Source organism: Semicossyphus pulcher, unplaced genomic scaffold, assembly GCF_022749685.1.
Source record: "Semicossyphus pulcher isolate SPU_LCO1_2020_fin unplaced genomic scaffold, fSemPul1.0.p SCAF_4, whole genome shotgun sequence".
NCBI lineage: Eukaryota > Metazoa > Chordata > Actinopteri > Labriformes > Labridae > Semicossyphus > Semicossyphus pulcher.
In genome coordinates this window covers 4454560-4479429 of record NW_027211715.1, presented here as the reverse complement: position 1 = coordinate 4479429, position 24870 = coordinate 4454560, and the positions used below count along the sequence as shown (strand labels likewise).

The window sequence follows — 24870 nt, the reverse complement described above, 5'->3', positions numbered from 1 at the left end:
GGAAAAAGGTGCTCAGGATGAAGATTCTCCTAAATTCAAATCTCATTCATCATCAATTCTGTGAACTTGAAATACACGTACACCTATCAGCCAAAACATTATGACCACCTGCCTAATATTGTGTTGGAACCCCTTTTGCTGTCAAAACACCCATCGAGGCATGGACTGCACTAGACCTCTGCAGGTGTGCTGAGGTACCAATACATTAGCAGCAGATCTTTTAAGTCCTGTAAGATGCGAGGTGGGGCCTCCATGGATCGGACTAGTTTGCCCAGCACATCCCACAGATGCTCGATTGGATTGAGATCTGAGGAATCTGTAGGCCAAGTCGACACCTTGAACCTCAAACCATTCCTGAACCATTTAGTCCATGAGCAAGACCCCCAGAATTTGGCTGTTGTGCCAATTTGGAGGGACCATCTCTCATAGTGATTTTTATATATGTCCCCAGTGTTGGAAAATGTCTGATAGCATTGCAGCAGTGGTAGCTTGTCAACTATATCAATCTAAACTAATCCATCCATCAGCTGCTTGTACACATCTTAGTTCCTGCACATTTTGGAGTTTCCACCCTCGTCCAACAGGGCTGGGTATCTCTGGATCTCCTCCATATTGCAGTTTGGTAGTTGGCACATTTGGCACGTTGTAATAAGCAGTCATGAGCACGGAGACGAGGATGGAAAATGTGCAGGACACAAGGCAGATGAGACTAGATATTGCGTGGATTGGAGGGCCAGCCAGCACTGGATGCAGTTTTGGATTTGCTTGCATTCAGTGGGAAATGTGAGGCACCAACAGGTGTCTGCTTGGCAAATGGCTTATATTTCATACAATATAAAAACAAAAAAGTTAACCACAGATTCTTATTTCTTGTCATGCATTCTTTTTTGATGATTTCTTAGGAAAAGTTTTGAGTTTGTTTAATATTTCGTGTTTCTGGGTTTACAAACACATTTACAGCTTTACAGACAGCCATGCGCTGTGTGTTCTGACAACTTTCTATCAGAACCAGCACTCCCTTTTTCTTTCCTTGGACCACTTTTGGTCCTGACCACTGCAGACCGGACACACCCCACATGAGCTGCAGTTTTGGAGATGCTCTGACCCAGTCGTCTAGCTCTTATCAAAGTCGCTCACATCCTCACACTTGCCGATTTTTCCTGCTTCCAACACCTCAACCTCCAGGACAAAATGTTCACTTGCCTAACATATCCCACCCATTGACAGGTGAAGTGAATAACATTATGTCGCTACAATGGCACCTGCCAGTGGTCATAATGTTATGGCTGACTGGTGTAAATAAAAGGTTCTATCTGTAGTCTCAGTAGTTTTGAATCAGTGAGATCAAGAGCCCTAGATTCTCTTGAAATGGTTAAAATAACCCTCCCTAAATATACTCTAATTATACAACATCAAAATCACATGTTATTAAATGTTTGTTTTAAAACAGGTTTTAAAAGGTGCTTTAAGATACTAAGAATTTGCACTCTGCTTGGAGTACCAAGAATCTATCTGGTGAGGCAGAACAATAACAAGAACTTTTCCTTTCAAGTTACAATCCTGAAGATCTCCATTCCTTTCTTTATGGCTATAACAGGTAATCCGTGTCTGTCAGTGTGTGCAAGTCTGGAGTAGCAACAGTACACAAGCTCAGCAGCCCTAAGTGGAAATGCACCCATACGTTTTATTAACTCTGTTTTCCCTTGATAACGAGACCCTCCGGCTGTTTTCTCGATATCTCGACTTATTCATGTCGTTATCTCGAGATAACAAAGCTGTTAATTTTAGCTAATTTTCTGTCGATCTAGAAAACAAACCAACAGGCTGGTCACTGTGATATTACAGACCAGGACATGTGATGCTGCCATTGGCCACAGTAATGAGCGAAGTTGAGCCTGATTTTATGTTTGTTTCGTGCTTTTGCAACTCTGGGGAAACGAGTTATCATCTGACGTTACGGTGGTGCAGCGTTGTTTTCACAAGAGAACGAGATAAATAAGTGGAGATCTCAAGAAAACAAATGACTCGCTACCACGGGAAAACTGAGTAAATATAACGCATGGATGCATGTCCACTTAGGGCTTCCGTACACAAGTTAAAAACCAACACAAACTAAAGTGATCAGCAGAGCAGACTTACATCCCTAAAGTGCATCCCCTAAAGTCGAGCATAACTTACAATAATCTATAATGGCAGTTATTAAATGATGTCACATCTGCTTGCACACTATTTTAGGACCTTCCAAACTTTTATACTTCCAGTTACAGACAGACCAGTCCGGTGAGGCAGCACAGTTAAAGAGGCGAACCTGCATGGTTCTCCTGTGTACAGTTTTGGTTTTCATAATTGGAACCTCGAAGGCCAAAACTTAGAGCATGGCTTTTTGAGACAGCAGCTGTGCAGAGACACTCTTGAGGTCTTACTGTTTTGTGAAGGGAGGCTGAGGTGTTTTGTAGCTCTCTCATGCGATTCAGGGCCGCTGTTGCGTTTCCTCTCTCTGTCTTCAGCAGCTCCATGGACAGGCTGTCTCCTGTGACCAGCCAGGACTTGATCTCCAGCTAGAGGACAGAGAGCAGTTTTTAAAGGACAGAAGTGTACAGTACTCTACACAGTATGACTCGTATCCTGTCGCTGAACAACTGTGCTTTAAATTCGTAAAACACTTAATCTATACTAACATTTTAATTTCCACGTCCTTAGTTGACTCTTATGTTGCAAGAAAATATTTGGAAGCATGAGTCAGCATGTTAAAAATACCATGTAGAAACATCTTACACAATGGACCTGATGGTGTATTTGGCAATGAACAGGAATGACAGTCATGCAGCAAGTGAGACAAATGTTAGCTTGTATTGCAGCCTGTATGTGCTGATTACTGCATGACCTCACCTCTATGGGATTACTGTTGACCACCACAAAGATGATGCTGCTGGTGTCTGTTGCACTGCGAACACCAAAGTCCAGCAGGTTCTCCTTCAGACTGGGCGGCAGGACCAGAGGCTGTTCACACCAGGGGGGAAACACACCAAATTACACACATATAAAGTCACCCTGCGAAGACAAGATAAAGTAATATGTTTGGTAAAAATTTAGTGAAAAGGGAACGTCTGTTTTTTTTTGACTGAGCCCTATTTTTTCACATTTTGTGGTCTAAATCAGTGGTTCTCAACTGGTCTCGCCTCAGGACCCACCAACACCTCCTTAATGACAAATCACAACACAAATTTCTCTTTTTTTTCAACCAGTCAAATGTGTTTAATAAAAAATGGTGCAGCTTGGACCTGAGATGGAACGAAACATCACAGAAGGATTTACGATCTGCAGTGTTATAGAGTCATCCTGAGCCTGAGGAATACTATCTCCTTATGCCTGACCTCTGAGTCCGCTGGGCCTCAGTGGGCCTCAGTGGGCCTCAGTGGATGCTTTAATCTCTCTCTTCTTACTCTAAGACCTGAATAAGGAAAATTCTACCACAACAACAGTATACTAGTCGACCAAAATTGTGGCAGTGCATAAGGGGGAAATATTCCCTTTACAGAAAAAACATAAATGCAACTACTGTCGGGCTCATCAAGTTTTAAGAACGTAACTGCAGCTGGGATTACCCAATCAGTGGATACATGGAGTATAACTAAACTACACTACTACTGCAGGCACGCCAAAGGAAACCCATGTAATAAACCCAAAATAAAAGCACAGCATAGACTTTTTCACCCAACTAAGCACACTTAGACAACCCACTGAAAACAGCTCCGCGACCCACTTTTGGGTCCCGACCCACCAGTTGGGAACCATGAGTCTAGTAGTTTTAACAGGCGCAATAGATTGCTCAAACCAGCAACCGCGAAAAGGGTTGCGATGTCTGCGACATAATCATTCAGGGGAACTGCACCCAATCATAGTCAGCCACTGAAAGTGGTTGTTTCTGCCACTGACAGGCTCCGCTTGTTATTCTAAGTGTCTGACAACATTAAAGAGAGGATCCCGACAGAGCATCCTTTCTTCTGATAAAGGTAAGATGCTTTTCTTTGAATCAGAAACAGCCACAAGATCGCTTTCTACAGAGCCACCAGACTCCATTGACAAACAGTCATTTAAAACAGGCCAGCTGCTGGTCTACTGCTGCTGTTAGAGCCATAGTGTGGTGTAGTTTTTACTGTGGATTTGTATATTTCTATAATATTTGTTTTCTTATCTCATGTGTATCTATATTGTAGCAGATTTATAAAGATATTCGTGCTCCCTTAGTTTGTTAATCCTGCCATCAGAAATTGTTCCTAGTGTCGTAAAGCACTGACAAGTGTAGTTAATCCATTTGGGCACCTGTTGGCACATGCTCCGTAGATGAGGCGTTCAAGCGAGCAGGACAGAGAGTTCCAGTTTTTCTGACCGTCGCCAATACGATAACAGGCATCTTTTAGTCTTTATTTTGTTTAGAGGTTGAAAGTCTAGAGAAAAGTTTATTTTTGTAACTGTCGACTGTTGTTGATTAAATGTGTCTCTTTCGTCTTTTGGATCACGTGGAAGTTTGCCTTTTGGAGAGCATGAGTCAGAAACCACATGTCCTGCAAGAGTGGCAAAGAAGGTTTTCATTTAAAGTTGCCACATTACATGACATTATTGCGTGACTTTAAAAGTGTTAGCTTGGATCCAACATAACACATTGTGGCTCTGTGAGTAACAAATGAATGTGACGTACTCCGATGGGCATTCAGTTGTTCCTGTGTGTGAGTAAGTAAAGTATGGGGATGAACCACAGACACAGTGAAGCACATGCTCTCCATGTGTCGTTAAGTTACAGTAGTCAGCAGAACGTGTGCAGATAAGCCGAGGTTCAAGTACAGCAGTTGTGAAATGTTTGTGTTGTGTTTGCTACAGTGAGCAAATTAAGCACCTGTTTAATGCAATGTCACACCACCTGTCCTCCCTAGTTAGTTGGTTAGCTAGTTAGCAGCTAGGCTAAAGCCGAGTGAAGCAGCTTAAAGAAACCAGTCGCTCTCAACTACAGTTTGCAGGACCGGAGTAGAAACATTGAGACGATGTTTACTAAGCTAAAATAAATGTTCAACGTCCTTGTTGGTTTAGCTCACACGTTCATAATCATTACCATAATCATTGCTGTCAAGGACGTCGGCTCTCTTCGTGCAAGTGCTTGTAAAAAACGTGCAGACTTTTAAACCCATGTGTTTCACTAGCAACTAGGAAAATCTGAAGTCAGGGGCAGACCTAAATTAAGTGTTTAAAACTTTTCTGCTCACCTAGTTTGAAAACTTTAAACCCTATTTAGTGCAGTCAATGCTTTCTGCCTTTGAAGGGCAGTACTATATTAAGACTGCAGACTGTCTGTGTATTGATTCATTTGCTCTTTGTGCAGCACCACCTTTAAGGTAAATAGCCTATATATAAAATAAACTATATGTGCATTGATTGTGTACCTCTAAGAAGCCTGTGTAGGCCCGGACAGGGAGATGAAACTTTGATGCATTGGTGATGAGCAGGATGTTGCTGTCTATGTGAATGGAGGGTCTGACTGGCCGGAAGAGGAGGGAGAAGATGTAGCGTGACTCATGTGGGGGGATAACGATGGGTGCACTGAAGTTCTGCACCTGAAAAAGAAAGAGAAAGAAACATTGAGCAACAATTCACAATCAGAATGACCGCTCTTAACCCACTCTGCTGACGCTCACATTAAACATGGTTTTGGCTTCTTCAGGCAGGGACACATTGTGTATGCAGATAGCGAAGCTGAAGGCATTGGTGAGGAAGATGGGTCTGTCCACGGGGTCGACCGGGCTGTCCCTGATGTGGAACAGCGTGGCTGTGTGGTCAAAGCCCAAGTAGCTGCAAGAAGAGAAAACTTTCAGAAAACTCTTTCCTCTTATATAACACGAACACCACCCACTCTCCGTGTATATCCACAAAGTAACTCACCCTTCTAAAACCTCTGCCTGGTATGGGATTTCAAGCTTGGAGTAACTCTTCTCTTTTGCTTTAACCGTTATTTTTCCAGAGAACTGATACGGTCTTCTTGCTTTTGAAGCTGCAATGAAAAAAAAAACAAGATCGAAATAGCCCTGCAGAAGGATACGAGGCCCCACAAGAGGAAGTTATGCAACACATAACCAAAAAGAGTTAAGAGCAAGGACATGGTGAAAACTCTTAAAGCTAAAGAATCCAGATCCTTATTAACAAACAGACAATATCTCTCATGAGAAAAGGGACAAGATATTTATCTCTGATTTCTTTATTTTAAATTTTCTAACTACATATTTAAAATGGAGGTAAAATAAATGAATAAAGGAAGTTGATGCCTTGATTCTGTCTGAAGGCTTTAGAGCAGGAAGCTGACATCATGCAGGCTTTGCAGTTCAAAGTTTCTGACGGACTACTTCCTTGTTGAAAGGCTGGGTTCAGAGGAAATGGTGCCTCTAACTGCACGGTTTGAAAACTGACAATGCAGGAATGTATGTAAAGATATTTTTTGGTTAACTTGTGTTTGCATTATAACACAAATTTATTACAGAACTGCTGTATAATCGGCATTAGTTGCAGCCATGTGTAGCTGAGAACTGACACCCTGCATTAACTGAATGCAACGCAAAGAGAGCGTCATGCAATCAAAGTGAATGCACCGTTTTCTTTTCACATGTCCGAACCAAGCATCAACCTCCGGTGTTGTGCAAAAAACTGCACTTCCTCGAGTGTCCACTTGAGACTGCCTTCAGAAACCAAGAAATAACATTACAGCAGGTGGGAAATGTCCATTTTTACAGCAGAAATAAACATGTTTACAGCCTGGTAAACAGAACTGTCAAGATAACTGTACAGGGGGGTGAATTTTTATGTAACACACCCATTATATTAAGCCTTAAATTATAGGGCGTGGTCACTTGAGTGACAGGTGGATACCGCTGGCTGTCTGCTAGACGTCAACACAGACACAGTTTGTGTAAACGTCCCTGTGTTTGTTGCTGGAGCCTTTTGGACATTTTTCTAAGCAAAAATCAGACAAATAATCTGTCTCTGTGGGATTTATGGAACTTTCTGGCTAGATTCTAGTATTATTGTATTGCTATATTTTTAGTACTAAGTTGCAGGTATATGCTTGCCAGATTTGGCTTGTTAGCCTGTTCAGTGTTTATCAAACATTTATTTAATCGTCTGCCAGTAAATAGGAAACAGGAGTTGTTGGATTTGCCCTGGAGAGATTTGATTGAGTGATGAGAAGATCGGTAATTTTACATTTCCTGGAACGTGTTGCAATCTCACCGGGCAAGCGAGCGGTGAGTCCGCTGCTCATAAATAAACAGCTGCAGTCAGTCACCACCACAAAAATAATCTTCTCTGTGGGAAACGCAACGTTTAACCAGCTCATTCACCAGCTAATCTCCAGCTCCACCCTCCCATCCAACTATGGTTACTCGGCTCCAGTAAACCAACATGGCGGCGGCCATATTTCGGCTTCATTTACGCAGTCGAGGAACCAGTGGGTGACATCAACGTGGCTACGTCCATTATTCATGCAGTCTACGGTCATAACTGGTCACGAGCGATGCAGCGTTTTGAGCGGAACTTTGTCAGACACAGTTTATATTTGTTCATACTTTTGGCGTTGAAAGAATTTATTCTTTGAAGTTGAAATAAGGAGTTCTTTATCTAAATTAGGTGGCAGCTGACTGGAGGGAGGAAGCCAGGGAGTGTGTTTGTCAGGATGCAAATAACAACCTACTTGCTGTTGGCTATATCATCATGGTAGATCATCACATGAAAGGGATTTTTGTTTGTGTAACAAGTATTAACATAGGAAAATAGAAAACTCCTCTATCTATTATTTGAGTGGTCACGTCCCAGGTCTGATTTTGGCAATACAATAGGCATGTGTTTGGTTTGCATAAGAACTTTTAACAGATGCAGTGTGGACACAGAGGGTCTGGTGTGACATGGTAGTCTGATGCTTGCTTGCTGTGAGTGTATATTACTAGTGTCAAATATTATACCACATAAAAACTACAACTCACCATCAAAACTAATACTTGCAACTTTGGTATATCTGCTCTCTCCTGCTTTCAGCGTCACTGCCTTGAAGTCTATCGTGACTGCTTCATTTGATGGAGTTGTACGTACACTCTGTGAAGCATAAATAAATGATGAGGTTACATAAGTGTTAACATGCCTGTGCAGGGATTTGAAAACGCTACTAAAGATACCTACTGTTATTGGAACATCTTTTGCTCCTGAATTTAAAAGGTGTAGGTTCAGCAGTTTTGGCCGATCTGTAAAAGAGTATGGGGGAAAAGTGAGCAAATAGAAGAAGAAAAAGCGGCGAGATGGAGCTTCTTTAGTAGGACTTCATACCTTGTGACCGCAGCGTACCAAAGTCAAGCATCTCTGTGGAGGAGTAAATACCAGGGGCTGCAGAAAAATGAGTAAAAACAGGATGATGTTACTGCGTATTTCAATAAATGTAGTGTAGAAAATAAAAATTCATAATGGTTCGGGAGCACACCTGATGTGACCTCCACCTCCACAGGGAGGATGATGAACTGGTCTTCGTTGGGAGCGTTGGTTTTGATTCTGATGAAAGCCGTGTGGTTGTCGACATCTCTCGACGAGAAGCTGGCTCTCATCACCCCCTTCGTCTCGAACGGGGGAATCTCCTGCAGGGAGAAGGTCAGCATGGGTAACAGTGACTCAACTCTAACTGGCTCTATCTGCAACTCAAAATACGACTCGACACAAACACGAGAACAAAAAGACAGCAGGGTGAAACTAACCCATAATTTCCCAGTGCCTCCTTGTTGACCTGTTGGAAGCTCTAGATGTAGATCCCCACCGCTGGAGTACATCTCCACAACCTGGAGTGAGACAAGGAAAAAGACACATATGTCAATGTCTTTTTGACTGTACTTGCTCAGACATGGTACTCGTACTTTCTCTACTTCTTTTTGCACTGCAGGTAGCACCTACTCACTGTAGGCAGGGTCTTTAACTGAGGGTCACAAATAATATACTCAATTAAGTAAAGCTATGTTCATTCTGTTTAGGGGTGGGAAGAAAATATCGATACAGTAATATATCGTTGGCCTGACTCATGCAATGCAATTATTGATAGGCTGGTGCCAAATAATGATACTTTAATTGTCAAAAATATGACGCTCTGAACAGATCTCCCTGCGATTTTTTTTTTAGGCATCACTACGTCATGAGTCCTTGTGGTGGTGTTTATGACATGAATGAGGGTAACGTGAACAGAAATGACAGACAGACAGTGGAATAATGTAGGACAGCGGTGAAGAGAAGTTCAAATCCAATTTGTTTTTCCAGATGTTCTTTAGTTCTGTACACTTAATTTACAGACTGGAAACACAAACATTGTTTCATCTCAGTTTGTGTCAAATTCTGTGAAACTGACACCATAAATGTAGTGAATAAATACATCACGTGTGTCTTCTGTTGTCGTAGATATATACATCTAAATAAAGATGTATGCATATATTTGTCATTTGAACATGTGTGGATATGTACGTGTGTACATTTGTACATGTATGAAAAAGGAATAGGTAGATATGAGTCTAAGTACATATGTAAATATGGATATGTGTGTATATACTCAGGGCGTCAGTATCGAATTTGATGTGTATACGCTTGAAACTGGCACCTATTTTACTGTGTATTACTGTGGTCCATTTCTGGTCCATTTTGCTTATTATTACTATTATTATCATTATTATAATTACATGTTTTGTTCGTCTGTTTTTTCTTTTTTCTTGCTTAGTTCAGATTTCTCAGTTTATTTATTTTTAACCATTTACACAAAAATCTTCAAGTATATAAAAAATAAAAAAAATACATCAATTCTGCACTTTAACTTTTCAGGGGCATTTTGTATTCTTCAGTCTTCAGATATCGTGGTGTATCATTATATCATTGTCGGGAAATATATCAATCATCACAAAATCGCTGTATTGTGATATCGTTATCAGGGGCCACATATCGCGTATTGTATCGTATCGTTTCGCAAGTTACCCTGCAATTCCCACCCCTAGTTCTGTTGTGTATTAAAATGTGTGTGCTGTTCAGAAGAGTAAAGATAATTCTTTCTTTGCAAAGTGGCCATTTCATACTGCTCAACCAAACCACTGAGTTGTGGGCAGGTTTGTGCCCCATGCCACAGTGTCGTGTGAGACGTTTCTGTCTGACCAATCAGTGTTTTTTTACGCTTCACCTTTTTAGGCTATGTCCACACTAATATGGTTTCTTTTTAAAATGCATAACCTTAGCCAGATTTTCGACTTGTGTCCACACTGCCCTGCCGTTTCAGAGCCACAAAACCAGAAGGTTTAGGGAACTGTTCGGGAAGAATGGAAAATGTGTTCTTAAACGTTGTTCAAATGCTGGTCTGGACAGAGATTGTTCTCTATTCAGAGTACCGTTTGAGTTGAGCTGAACCATGCAACAAAAATGAGCCTATACATTTATAAACATGAAATCCACCAACATTAACCAGCTGCTCCACACAAAAACCAATCAAACGTGTAGAAATTAAACAAGAAGAGGGTCTCAAATTACCTGCAGTGGTTCACTGTACGGGTTGTGGATGTGTATTAGCGGTGAGAAGCTGCTGTTTACTGGGACTCGAGCCCCGATGAAGGGCCGCAGTCTGTAGGGGTTCGGGATACCAACCCCAAAAACCTTCAGGACAGAGAGGACAGGATGAGGGGAAATTAGTGACACCTCTTATGAAGTCATTTAACGTATATGATGTACTGTTTTTCTGTTACCTGGTATGTAAACACTCCATGATGTGATGTATTAATAAATAAAGTGTTTTCTACATTCCCAACTACTCGAGCGAGAAACACGACGTCAAACGATGTGTTCCCTCCTGGTGGAATTATCTGTTGAAAGGACAGAAACAACAGACATTAACTTTGCTGCAGTACGACACACTTTTTAACAAACAGCTTCTCAAAGTTATTCACACGTCGTGACCCCTGAACAGCTGGACTAATAACCTCAAGGATCTCAACACTAACGTTCACAACACCTGATTTCAAAGATCTGCCGCTGCGAAAACATTACAGCTACTCTCCAACTTTGGCATTTTGGTGCTGACTGCTGAGCAGGTTTTGCCACAGATTGCCCTCAGCACTTTCACGTCGACTTACAAAAACACGAACATCAAGAAAAACAGCCAACACATGAATATCTTGATTAAGACAGACTTAAATGTCCTAAAGTAACAGCACAGAAAGAACAGAGCATCTCGTGTCATCTCAGTTTCTGCAGAACGTTCAGAGAGCCTTGCAGAGTGATTGCAGATAAAAGGCAGAGGAAGGAAAACATGTTTAAACATTCACTTCAGTGTGAGAAACTCACTGCTCAGCAGATAAAGTCTTAGTACAGGAGCAAAAAGACAGTATAGAAGTCGTACAGTGTAGTTAAATACTACATACATGCAGTATAATAGGACAGATACACTCTGCTTTATTCATGCATAAAAGGAAAGTGATTCAGTCTGGAAACTTCTTCAAGCATGAAAGTATATACAAGCGGTGGTGTTTTCATGCTCCAATTGGTTTCATAAGCGTATATACACATATCCTGTTTTTAATATCGTTTCCTTTGCATGTTTTATGGGTCAAAAATAGATGATGCTGAGAATGGTTTGTGTTTTCTATAATAACTGCAGTAAATGAAAATAGGAGGCATTATAAGAACAGAAAGAGTACTCTGTAAATCATTGCTGTCTTGTAAATGCAGTAAACCTACTTAACATATACTTTAGTTTCCATGATTGATTGTCTTCTTTACTACAAACAGCTCTGAGCCTCACTTTCATTTATGTTCCATTTAAGCTGCTTTCAGGAAACTTTAACTGTGACCGAAACGGCACCAAGACACATGCCCACATTAGTCTGTGCACGCCCAAATACACCGTCTGTTTTATTCTGTTTTGACTTTAAAATGTTATTGATCACTTTTAAAGCGTAAACTGGCATCGCTCCACATTACATAAAAGTTGTATTGACCCCCTGTGTGCCTGCTGGGTGTCCTCTGAGACGGGTGGCTGCGGCTCTGCTAGTTTTTACTAGATCCCAGCTCACAAGCGTTGCCGTCACAGCCTCCATAATGGGAAACTCTACCCCTTTTTATACCGCTTCACGCCACAGCGCCGAAACTAAGCTCCACCATTATGCTGCTTTTGCCTTCTTACACCGGACCAAGCATTCCGGCGTTGCAGAAACAAAACGTGGGCGCGGTGCTGTTCAGCCCTGCTGGCTTCGTGCATTTTACATAGAAGACGAGACGTAACAGACCCGCCTAATCGTAATCAGACAGGCTACATTATTAGCTTCTTTTAAATCCTCTTGAAACTTGATTTGCAGGGCATTCATGAATTCTATACATCTGCTGTTTTCTATACATGATGTTCTTCTTCACTGTTTTGTCTGCGCTGTTTATTTGCTGTTTCTATCTCTCCTTTTTGTAACGCACTTTGAAACCATAACAAGGTGCTTTAACTTAAAAACTTAAGTGACAGAATGAAGGATTTTATCACCTGAAAATATGCAGAGGAGGTGACATTTTTCCACATATTGTGCAAGTTGGCTCTTTGCCTCAGAGTGAAAGGAATCATGGGAATTTGGAGTCCTTCCAACATCAAACTAACAGAATCAGCTCTCTGCAAACATCCTGTGAACTTGTTCTTAAAGTGGCCATAAATCTAGTGGAACCTAAAGGCAGCCTCACTTGTGTCAAATCGGTTAATGATCGACTATACTCCTCTCCCGTTTGACCTAAACCAATCATTCCGGATAAAGAGAAAACGTACTCTGAATTGAAGGTCGTTACTGGAGAGATGTTTTTCTACCCCAAAGTAGAAATGTGCAAATAATTTCCTTGACAGCTGACTTGAAGCCTCCGGCTGTTGTCTTGTAAACAGCGCTGACTTCCCTCCTACTGGCAGTCCTCATGAGCCAGGGCACGTCGTTTGCCCTGAGGTTTAGTGAATTTTAGGATTTACCAGTGATGTGCACTTTGAAGACTCAACTTTGGTCATCTACAAGGTGGTTTTATAGACTTTTATCTGTATCCTCTGTATATGGGATGCATGATTTAACCGCTGAGCTAAACAGGCGCCCCGTCTTTTATCTGTTTGAAGAACAGAAAAAAACACTTCCTTGTGTTAAAGATTATTAACACTGGAACGATACATCGGTCCAGCTGGAAGGATCCTTACACCAATACCTGTGTGTGTCCCCTTTTGATATGCGATGTGTCCGTCAACATGGTGAGAGCCTTGTCAACTTCATAAACAGCTCCGGTAAAAATTAAGACAGCACTCCAAATGTTCCTTAAATCAGCATCTCTCTCTACATGTCACAGCCGGCCCAATCCAGGTCTGAACCATTGAAAACCTTCTGAAAGTGATCAAGAGGAAGATGGATGGTCACAAAAGTGGCATCACCCAACAGCACCGTGACAGACTGGTGGAGAGCATGCAGAGATGCATGAGAGCTGTGATTAAAAACCAGGTTATTCCACCAGATATTGATCTGTGAACTCTTCCTGTGTTAAAACATTCTGTTGTTGAAACATGAACTTGTTTTCTTTGCTTTATTCGAGCTCTGAAAAACATCTTTTGGTTTTCTTAACCAGTCGTCGTTTTCTGCAAATAAAAGACTGAAATGAGAATATTTGATTTGGAAGTTCGGAGAAACGTGGTTACAATAAAACTAAAGTTCATTTTACACAAACACAAACCTATAAATAGTAGAAGCAGAGAAAAACTGATTTTTGGAGTGGTCTCTTATTTTTTCCAGAGCTGTAATTAAGGAAAGGAAGATCGTAACACGTGTTTCAGCGACTACTTCCTGCTGCAAGGCTGACTTCAAATTAGTTTGGGATAAGACTTCTGTGGCCGAGCACCATGAAGAAAACTTTTCAGGCAGGAACACTCGTCAGCTAAAAAATAACATTCTTGTGACTTTCTCAGGACAGTAGTGAACTTTTGGCTCGAAATACAAGGACTTTTCTGAAACTAAGGTTCCCCCCAAGGTGTTCATTTGATTCTCTTTGTCTATTCTTGTTTGCTGTGTCTTTATGTAAAAATTTACTAAATAAAAAGTATCTAAAAAAAGAAAGAACATACTCAGTGTCCCGTATCACCAGTTAAACACCTCAGGGACGGCACAAAACTATCCTCCTCGAGACAACTTAGTTTATATAACCAATGTCTTAGGGCAATGCAATCGCTGAAACTACACCGTGTTCTAGCCTCACCTGAGAAAAGTCAATGTCTAAGTGTGCGACTCAGCGCCTACAGCGATAAAACAGGTCTTTCCTGTAGAGAGAGTCTCCACATGCAGCACAGTGAAAATGATTTATTTGCAAAGTTGTCAACGTAAGAAAATGGAAAGTATGACATCACTGCTCAGAACAAATCTGTCAAACAACGGCTCTCTATCCAATTTACTCGTTACAGCAACAAGAAGGTGCTGGGACTCGGTTATTTTGTCTTTTGGCTTCTAGAAGTGGGAACGTGTTGCATGGTGTAGGTGGATAATGCACCTGCACTTAACACAGCAAATATCCGAGCAGCGTTCAACAACAACAGTTTGAGAAAAACTTACTGATATCTACAAAGTAAAACTAATCCGACTCTACTCGAGTACTCCTTGTTGACGTAGTTATTCGAGTAACATTACACTACTCGCACGCCTGTGTTGTTTTCGGCTAAAGTAGTGTAACTCGCTTAGCTTACATGCACCATGTCAGACATGACCAGGCAAAGTGATGTCTGGACATACTTTGACAAAAAAGACGACGATAACGTGCTGTGCAAAATATGTGGTGACACACACTTAAAGCACAAGGAGAAACCAGCGGGGACAGACAACAGGCAGTCTTGAATCACATCATTTGCTGTGATGATACCAGAGCGGAGAAGATTAGCCTGCTAATAACGAAAATGTTTTTTTAACGTTAAAACGGTACAAAAATACATAATTTGCGAGTACTTGATTACTCGTTCATAAGGCAGTTAGATAACTCGAATATTGAGATTACTGGAAATGCCCATCCCTACTTCTGATATTTGGAATAATTTGGATTCAGTAGAGCCGATGTTTTACAAAACCAGGTACAGTTTAAAGTATGACAAACAGACTTTATGCACTCCTCTTTTCAGCTATGCACCAAACTCAGAACCCATCAGCCATCATCTGATGAAGATTAAACCGGTTTGAGACTTCCTCTTTGTTTACGGTCACTGGAAACCTGGTTTCCTAGAATGAAGTTGGACTTGAGATAAAATTGAAGGCTAATCTCAATAAACACAAGCAGGAACACAATCCTGTCTTTGATGCAGTTTGTATAGATAATACGGGCTTCGCTAAACATCATGGTCATGTTGGTGTCTTAAGTGTTTTATTGGTTTTATTAGACTGCAAAACACACAAGGCGACTACTTCTGCAAACATGCAGAACATTTTTGACCCTTAAATGTGAATAAAGATCATTTCTACATTACACAACATTAAGTCTAACTTGGTCTTGAAAGTGTTGAGAGGGTACAGAGGCGGACTGTTACTGTTTCTTAAGAACAGTTAGAGACGACAGACACCTATGATATCTGGTGTGATCTCTGGTGTGATCACGTTTTAATGACATGATGTGATTGGTGTGAGGACTTAATCGTCAGTGTCTACACGCTGCCGTTAACTTGTTTACTGTTGATGCTTGAAGAAGGTCCCAGACTACTTGTGTCTTAAAGAAAAGAAGACAGACACTACCAGATACTGGAGTTTCTCCTGCTTACGATACCAATGCAATCAAGGTGTCACACTGATTTACTGAAGTCTGAAAAAGCTCCATGAGGCATACTGTTTTAATAAGGTTGTTAGATGAAATCACAGCCTCTAAGAACAGGATCATCTGCATTCCCAAAGTTCTTCTTTAACCCGCATTAGATTTGATAAGAAGTGATTTTAAAGTACTTACCCTATTCTGGAAAAAGGATGCGTGAAAATGTGCTGTTGTTGCTGATATTGATATCAAACTTATTTCTTCTGAGCTAGGATTGTGTAAATAAACTTTCTCCATTTTTGGCATTCCAACGGGCCTGTGAAGAAAAGAGACGTCTCTGTAAGAGCACGGAAACAGCAAGATGCATGAAACTAATTATAGAAGAAATCATAAATGTAATACAGGAACAAAAATAAGTTTATAAATTAATATGAAACAGACACAAAGAGATTTAGTAAGTAAGTTTGGGGAAGAATTAAACTGTAAAAGGAGATCAGTAATGTCGACAGTTTTTACAGAAAAGGGAAGAGACAGAAAAGTTACGGTCAACATGTTTCGAGTCCCATGAAAGCGAATATCGGCAGACATGACCTCCCTGTGTCGCCACATAAATCACGCTCTTAAAACACCTCAAAATGTTTGGTTCATTGTAAAAAGACAATAGAAGTTGTTTTGCATGGTATAACGCATTAATCATTAGTACAACACTTTATATTACTGCCAATCAACATTCAAAGCGTACAATAAACTGCTCTGATTTCCTACCTTCCAGTCTGTGGTTTCTTTCATATCAATATGGTATGAAAATCACCTCGGCACTCGGGGAGTATTTATCATAACAATGCTCAATCATGCAATGACAGGGCAGCTTTGGCTAAAGAATAAAAGCCACCACACTGATTTAACCTGGACAAAAATCACTTGTATGGTCCTTCGAGCAGTGGTTCTATAGTTTTGTATAGATGTACCCCTTTCAAATGTATTCAGCCAAATACCCATCCACCAGCACAAAATATGTTTATACAGAGAAAGAAAGCCCTTTAAAAAATGATACTATACAGTAGAGCTGCACAATTAATCGAATATTAATCCTGATCACGATTTTGGCTTCCTACCATTAATTTAACATGACTGACGGCTATATTGACGTTAAATACGTGCTCCGCTCGTAGAACACTCTGCTGCATATTAAATCAAGCGCTCCCTAAACTAACAGCGACGCCCCCAATCGAGAGTTTTTGGCTTCACTTTTGGGGGAGCTGGCATGTCACGTCATGCGTGCCTACCTTGCGGCAGGAATTTAGAGTGGAAGAGTAAACAACAGAGACGGTCGGGAGAAACAATAGTCAGGATAAAAATCACAAGCGGCGCCCAGTTAGTGACGCATCTTCCATCACCCAGCAGTGGTTGGTCTGTCAGAGAGGGTAGGCGGAGCTAAGCGGCTGCTTTTACGGTCTCTCTTTTTGCGAGTAAACAGTAATCGACTATGGCTGAACAAACAAAGAAAAGATGGATGACCACAGATACAACTTCAACTAGAAGTGAAAATCCAAAGAAAAAGAAACAAACTCGACGCTCAGATGAAGCAAACAGTCTAAAAAGGAAAGCGACCGTCAGCCAGGAAAATCAAGAGTTACAACCGGAGCCAACCGTGGACGTCACACATGCAGCACTGTTTGGATATCTGGGAAGTATGCTGCCGTGATTACCGTTTATCGCCAAAGGGAACGAAACTGAGATCTTCAAGATTATATCTTGAAGTTTTAGTTTGATGCAAAGTATGTACATGAGCTGGAATGTAGCCGGATATGGAACTGAAAGTGTGGCTGTTCTTTTAAATGTGAAAGTACATAAAAAATGTCCCTAAAATTAATAAATAATCGTGATTAATAACTGTGATCTTAATATTGATCAAAATAATGGTGATCATTTTAGCCATAATCGTGCAGCCCTACTTCACAGTGCTGCACCATCAGTGTCTGAGTAAACAACAACCCTGTAAATGAAGCGCTGGCTTCATGCAACAGTTCGTAAAAAAGAAAGCACAAATAGCAGGGAGGGTTGCAACTTGTTGCTGACTGTATTTTTTAGGCTTCGTTTCTGTTCTTTTTTCACTTATTTCTCAGAATGACGCCACGTGTCATCCACACATCCCTTTTCTTATTACTCATCTGTCATTCAATATCAAAACTGTCTTTGCACTTGTGGAAGTGGATAAAGGGCCATGTACGGTCCCTCAAACACACGTGAGGCAAATGTTAACACACCCTTCATCTCATACAGATCTAAAGATGAGCCTCCGCCTATAGGCTGATTTATAGAGCCCTCTAATGTAATCCTGCTTTGGTATCCAGTCTATTAGGGACAGGGTGAGAACTTCTCAAGGTCTCATTTTCACGCCCTCCAAACATTCACAGCTGATAAGTGGATTGTTTATTGAGGAAGTAGGACAGGGAGCGGACAGGCCGAGACAGCTGGGTCTCTGGCTGTGAGTTGGTGTAGAGCGTGAGCTGCTGAATCATTTGCACTCTGCACCCTGGTGAGGTGTGCTCCGCTTGATGCTGGGTCATACAACATGGGTGTGCACCCGCTGTCAGGGAGGAATGTGATCTATTTAGTCTGGCCTGGGCGAAGCTGGGTGCTGGCACAGGAGGGGAAGAATGTGGTTTTGTTCTGTGCATTGAAGGCTTCCTTGACGATTCATTTATCATTGGCAGGCTGAGCTGTGTCACCTCAGAGGGACTTCAGATTGTTTATTTTAGGTATTATAGGGACACATTGACCGACATAGGGCCCCATGGAACCACCGAAAACACAGACAAGTTGGTGAAGATAAATGTAATCAAGTGTAAAACCTGGAACATCAAGTGCCAACATTAGGATGCAATTCATAAACATCAGCTTTATTCACCGACCACATGATGAGACCCTTTTTCTGATGACAAAAGTGCTTTAATCTTAAAACACAGAATTAAATAAAATGGGAAAAAGAACGTTTTCATACACTTCAGAAATACGATGTAACTATTTTGTCAACAGTTTCCATGCAAAGGTTTGTGACGGTGGTTCGACATTACATGAGGTAATCTGTCTTCAGCTATTTGAACCCGTCACGCCAAGGTAACAATGAACACTGTACGCCTTTAAACATCTGCCTATGACAGACAAGATCTTTAGGACGCAGAACCTCAGGCAGAGGTAAAAGCAGATTTCATGAATTGCATCCAAATCAAATGCACCCAGACTTTAGCCACTTCCAAATCTCTAAAAACTCTGTTCTGTCCTGTAAGTTTTGTTTTTTTTCTGTCCTCTGCCAGGCTTGAGGCATCTTATACCTTATTGCTGCACTGTAATCTGCACTGCAACTGTATTTTAGTTACCTTTTTTAATCCCTCATTGATTTATTGTGGGTTTTTGGCCATCGGTGCAAAATGTTCTTTGTCTATGTAAAGCGCTTAGAAAGCCAAGGAAGCATGATTAATTTAGCATGTTTCAAACAGATGCAATTCAAAAAACAAATGACAAAACGAAGGAAATAAAAACACAGATCATACAAAAACAAGACACTTACTGTTCGTGAAAGTCCAACATTGGAGGCTCAAATCGTATAGGTCGGCAGTTCCCACGGTGCGGGGACGTGCTGTGAGAGACAGGAAGATGTGACAGCAGCAGCAGCAACAGCACTCCAGGAAAAATAGTATCCATGTTTGTGTGCGTTTCAAACAAATTAGAGGCTGAACACACAAACACGGACACTACAGTCTGTGTCCAGGATTTTTAAACAGCACGTTAAGGTGGACATGGTACTACTCCCATCTGCAGTGCAATATCTCCATACGTAATAAATCCATTAAAATTCAAAGACTGAAAAAGAAATAAACTGGGCACGAAAAGAAGACGACCTCGTATTGTCACATTCAGAGTGTGGCGCTCTCTCACATGAAGGCAACACCTTCACTAGTCTGGTCTGAGTACACAGGTATAACCCACCAAACCTGTCGAACAACAGGTGTCTCTTAACAATAGACAAGGCCGTCCCTAAAGAGAAGCTGCTCTTTTTTTTTGGCAGGGTTGATGTGCAGCAGAACTATGTTAGAGCCTCTATGTAAATCTCCTGGAAAGAGAGATTCATCACTGATACAGGTGTGGCGCATGACAAAGCTGAAAACTCTTCGATGGGAAAACACCTGAATGTACAGAGTCACTCTCGTAAAAGTTTATAAAGCCAGAAAGAGGGAATCACTACAGCTTTAAAGCACTTTATTTTCATATCATTTGCACCAAAATTCTTAAATCACTCACATGAAAATTACTGCATGAAACATCATCCCAGAGTCAATTTACCTGGGATCAATTTCACCTATTTACTACCGAGCCTACACATACAGGAGCAGACAATGGCTGCAGCAGTGTGCTCCAATAGCAGAGCTCACAAGAGACTGGATGGATTTCTCTCCCCTGAGGCGCACAGTAATCCACCCAGAGCCCCGGCCACGCAGTGTGTTCCTCCTGGATAATCTCTCATCTACAGCCTGTCCTCACTTCTCTCATTAATATAACAACTACCGACAAAATTCTTGTGGGATTAAGGATTCAAATGGATCCTGGCTGTGAATTCTGTGTGGCGCTTTCGCTCGGGCGCTTCAGAGCTAATGTGCTGAATGTCAGCAGTGTAATTGGAGTAGCTGGGGAGATCATGGGGAGGGCTGCTGCCTCTTGGCCTCAGATCTGCATATGTCAAGTGACAGGCTGCACTTAAGACGAGAGCATTAAATTAAAAATAATGTGAAAAACATTTGACTTCCCTTCGAAGCGACTGGTATTCTTCACAAAAGAGCACTGATGATATTTTAGTTAATTATTACCTCCTCTCACACTGAAATACCTCAAACAGACTTTGAGGTAAAAAGGGGAAGTTCAACTTTCAAAAAACATGAATCAACACAAACAGCAGAATGTCCCCCTCCCCCCACGACTCAAGGGAGTGGTCATGCTATGCCTGCGCAAGATAACCCTTTTATGGATGAGAACACACAGTACAAATAGGCTTGTATGCTGAAGCCAGACAAAACACACGTGTGAAGTAAAGAGGGGGCACTGATGTTATGTGGAGGCAGCCATACAAAAACTGATATACACTTATAGCAGTTATACATGTTGGACACAAAGCCCTCTCCAGTCCCTCACACACTTAAAACCTGAGCCTTTTGTTTACATATTTTGAGGTGTTAATGACAAATAGTTCAGAGAAGTTTTAGAATTGCTTCAACCAGCAGCCACGAGACTTTTGGGCAATTTGTGCCCGCTCAATGTACGTCCACTAAAAATGCCTGTATTTGCCCCGAGCAGGCTCAAACTGTTACACATTATTTATTCCTTAGTCAAAGCTACTTGCATGATTTTGCATTGTTATAATAAAAGCTGTTCAGTCTGTACGAGCTGATATGAGAGAAACCAGGAAGTCAAAGCAGTTCGTTACGCTTTGAATGTTGATAGGCAGTAATATAAAGTGCTGTATAAATGATTAAGTTAAAGGTATTGCCACAGAGATAGACCTCTTCAAAGCCAACAGACAAAAACAGTAATTATACCTTGCAGCACACAGGAGTTACTTGTCTACCACTGTCTCGATTGTTCACTTGTTGTGCGACTTTGGGGCTTTTAATGGTAAGTTTGGATCCAATACAATATTTGTGTAACACACAATAACACATAATGACTTACTGATTAAGGTGAGTGGGACGCCGCGAGCAAATTCTGTGTTGTGAAAGATAAAATTGCTATTTTTGTCAATGGAGTTTGGCAGCTTTGAGGAGAGCAATGTACAACTGTTCCTGGCTTTGAAAAATGTCTCTATCTGTGGGGATTCTTTCCATTATGTCGTCAGAAACTAAGAATAACTGTCTGAGCCTGTCATGCACATTTACGGCCAAGCATTGCAGCCATAATAGTCAGTCTTGCAGCTGCCGGCTGAAGCAATCTCCTAGAGCAGTTTCAAAACTTTCTCTTCCGATTTGTCATTTAAATCTCATAAATGTCGACTAAACTGAATTTTCCTTAATCTGTGCAGCAACCAAGCATTTTATTGGACTCATTATACGGTTCTTTAACAATCATAATCGTTTTCACAGCGCCTGGTATGAGAGTCTGGCGTCTGACTGTTACCAACACTCGAAAGCAAACTACAACTTCCTCAAAGGCCTCCTCTGGTTTGTTTCTACACTCACACCGACCAGCAGGCAATGTGACCCAATCGGGGACACTCATGCCCCTCTGCTGGTTAAAGCAAATAACAAAAAAAAAACACAACCACCTGTCCGTCTGTCTGCTCCCCCCCGTCTAGTCACTGCGAGTACAAACTGTCAAACTCACATTAGCTGCCCCTGCTAAACTCTCGTGTCAGGAGAGAGGCGAACTGCGGTCTGGTCAGACGCCAGGTGACACGCACACACTGAGGACTCATGTCACTAACAGCACATGTTTCAGAGAGCTAAGGGGGGGCAGGTGTGAACTCAGGAAAAAAAAAACAGGAAGCAGCTCTTTGCAACTCTTTCTGCAAGTGATGTCACACTATTAACCAAACCTGTTAGATAGTAAGTGCAGCTTTAAGTAGTAGTTGTGTTTTCGTGTAGGCAGCTTACGATTATGATGCTCAAGATGTTTTATTTGTGGTTAACTGATACTTTGAAGGCAGCCACAGGCAATAAAACTCTGGCCACAGTGAGTGATGATGCATTTGCCAGTTAGTTAAAGTATAATTTCAGTGGCGTCTTTGCCGTTTTCGACTTTGTTTGTGCACGTTATGTTAGAGCTTGAAGCATAACAAAGAGTGCTGCTGTTGTTTCGTCGCGTCAATTCAGTTCAACAGCTCCTCGGGCCGTACTTGTGTCTTCTGCTTTGTGCTAATATTGTAGCAACACTTCAAAGATGCACAGCCCCTGTCGACCTGACTACGCCCACGGCACAATTATCCCATTTAACTACATAAACAAGTTTGTTTGGAGCTCTTAGAGCAATAAAGAGAAGCATACTAATGAAGTCAACTTACCTTTGTTGATGATATAAACTAAAATCGATGTCAGACTCCGCCTGCAAAGAGAGCAGGAACATTAGGAAACATTTAAATGTGATTTAAATAGGCATAACAGTGTTACACTCAGAGTGAGGCAGGTTATTTGCAAACCAAGTTAAAGGCCTGATTTGAACCTTTTACTGCTCGATTCTCGAGGTAATGCGTCTGAATGTGTGTTGTTTTAAAGGGCAACAAGAGGGGATAAAAGTTATCTCACTTACCTGTAAGAGGCCTCCTTCACCAAAATGTAAAACTTCTAGAATTGTGTCTGACTGAATGAATGCTGTAAAAGAAAAGACACAAACACCTTTCAGTTTTATCGGCATCACCATCACACAAAAGGGGAACAGTTTGTAATTTCAGCAGTTTTGAAAATTTAACACTAATGAGCCCTTGAAGCTGAAACCAGCAGAAGTGGACAGATTTAAAAATAGCCTCCTCATTGTAAATCCTCCAAAGCAAAAGTCATCCTTCAGCTCTCCATCTATCTTCTTGAACCACCAAGTTTTATTAGTCACACAGATAACTCCACGCCTGAACTTTAATCTCTTGTACTTTCAGAGCAGACAAGAGACAGATCAGGCCCGAGATCAGTGTTCACATTCGGCTCCACTTGGTGATGAAGTTTGCTGTTTAAAGTTGTGCAGAGGAAACGCTTTATCTACTGTTAGGATCATAGCAAACACTCATCCAGGGCTGTACCAACTCTGAATTTTGTCAGACCGATCGGAATTGGCAGTTTAATACAGAGCTTCAACTTTTACTTCCTCCTTTCTGTTATGTGCCACACCAAACTAAGTGTACCGCCTGCATGAGTCATGTTTTACCTGTAAGACACACACAGTTGGCCTACTTTCTTTGTGTGGTATCGCAAATGTTTTTTATTGTACCATTTAACCAGAGATCAGAGAAATCGCTGCATGAGGCCGAGCTAAAGTTAAGGGCAGTTTGGCTCAAAGCTGCTGAAGATTTTCTACCTAAAACTGCATTATTAATAAGTTAATACGTTTTAATTAACAGGTTTGTTTTTGTTTGAGGAGACTTCTGATGATAATTAGTCTCTTGGTTAAACCTTTTGAATGATGAACATTGGAGAAATTCTAAATTAAAAACAAGCTGAGTGACTACAAGTACGCCAGCAGCGGCTCAGCTCGTCGTCCCTCTGTGCTACCTTTGTCGCCCATTGAGCGTTGGAGAAACACGAATCTCTATTTACATATTTTACATATTTTACGTAGAAAAGAAGAATCTGTAGGCAGGGACGTGGACTTTAGGGATGGCAAGTGTTCTTCTGGTTTCTGTTTGTACTACGCTTGTAGTCAGAGTAATATTGACCAATCACGTGTCAGCAGGCTGCGCCGTATGCAGGAAAAACAGTCCGTGTGGAGAGCAAAAGCAGGCAGAACATTATGCGCTTAAAATGACATCAGCGGCTATCTGACGATGATTTAGCTTCTTATTAATCTGCAGCAAGTTCAGCTAACAGTCCGTTCTAGATCAAAAATTCAACTTGAGATAAATTCTCTTGACGTTGTGTCACGAAAGCCGTTCAGCGTTCAGATTTTCCGACTTCCTCGAAAGCGTCAGAAATGATCGAGCCAACCTCTGTTCAGTTTTCTTCTCCTCTTGAGGACAGACCTGACAAAGCTTCATTTGGACGTTTTACTAATCTGCATCATGATGTTGAAATCAGGGGTAAGATCCGTCAATTAAAGTCAATCATAAGAAAAACGTTTTCTTTTACAGTAAACTATGCAGCACGCCGAAAGGAAGTCTTGACTGGAAGTCGTTTAACGCTGACCGCTGGCTATACGCCTGGCATGTTCACCGTTGTCCCCAGAGGCTATATCGTCGCCAGACTATAGCTGATTGGATCCGAGATTGGAGAAACACTGACTTTTAAGCTAAAAATCCTTTATTCAATATAATACAGGTGTCGATCTACAGGTCTGTTTGTTTTGGGGAAGAGGAAACCTCTTTGGATAATT

General features: G+C 41.3%; 2 protein-coding genes across 3 annotated transcripts in view; one reads left to right on the top strand and one right to left on the bottom strand.

Moving 5' to 3' along the window:
- The window catches only part of tmem131 (transmembrane protein 131), a 45633-nt gene that overhangs the window by 17715 nt on the left and 3048 nt on the right, over positions 1-24870 (bottom strand). For both annotated transcript variants that reach the window (XM_069679419.1, XM_069679420.1), the window contains exons 2-17: positions 23104-23165; positions 22859-22899; positions 19382-19450; positions 16006-16126; positions 10782-10898; positions 10570-10692; positions 8775-8855; positions 8507-8657; positions 8356-8412; positions 8212-8273; positions 8019-8127; positions 5932-6040; positions 5688-5841; positions 5436-5606; positions 2890-3000; positions 2424-2558 (exon numbers count right to left, since the gene is read on the bottom strand). In XM_069679419.1, the coding sequence (XP_069535520.1) occupies positions 2424-2558; positions 2890-3000; positions 5436-5606; positions 5688-5841; positions 5932-6040; positions 8019-8127; positions 8212-8273; positions 8356-8412; positions 8507-8657; positions 8775-8855; positions 10570-10692; positions 10782-10898; positions 16006-16126; positions 19382-19450; positions 22859-22899; positions 23104-23165 (1673 nt within the window). The remainder of the gene's footprint in view (positions 1-2423; positions 2559-2889; positions 3001-5435; positions 5607-5687; positions 5842-5931; positions 6041-8018; positions 8128-8211; positions 8274-8355; positions 8413-8506; positions 8658-8774; positions 8856-10569; positions 10693-10781; positions 10899-16005; positions 16127-19381; positions 19451-22858; positions 22900-23103; positions 23166-24870) is intronic.
- The window catches only part of cnga3a (cyclic nucleotide gated channel subunit alpha 3a), a 45455-nt gene continuing 24537 nt past the window's right edge, over positions 3953-24870 (top strand). Inside the window, exon 1 of the mRNA XM_069679421.1 lies at positions 3953-4013. The gene's annotated coding sequence lies outside the window, so the exon portion shown is untranslated. The remainder of the gene's footprint in view (positions 4014-24870) is intronic.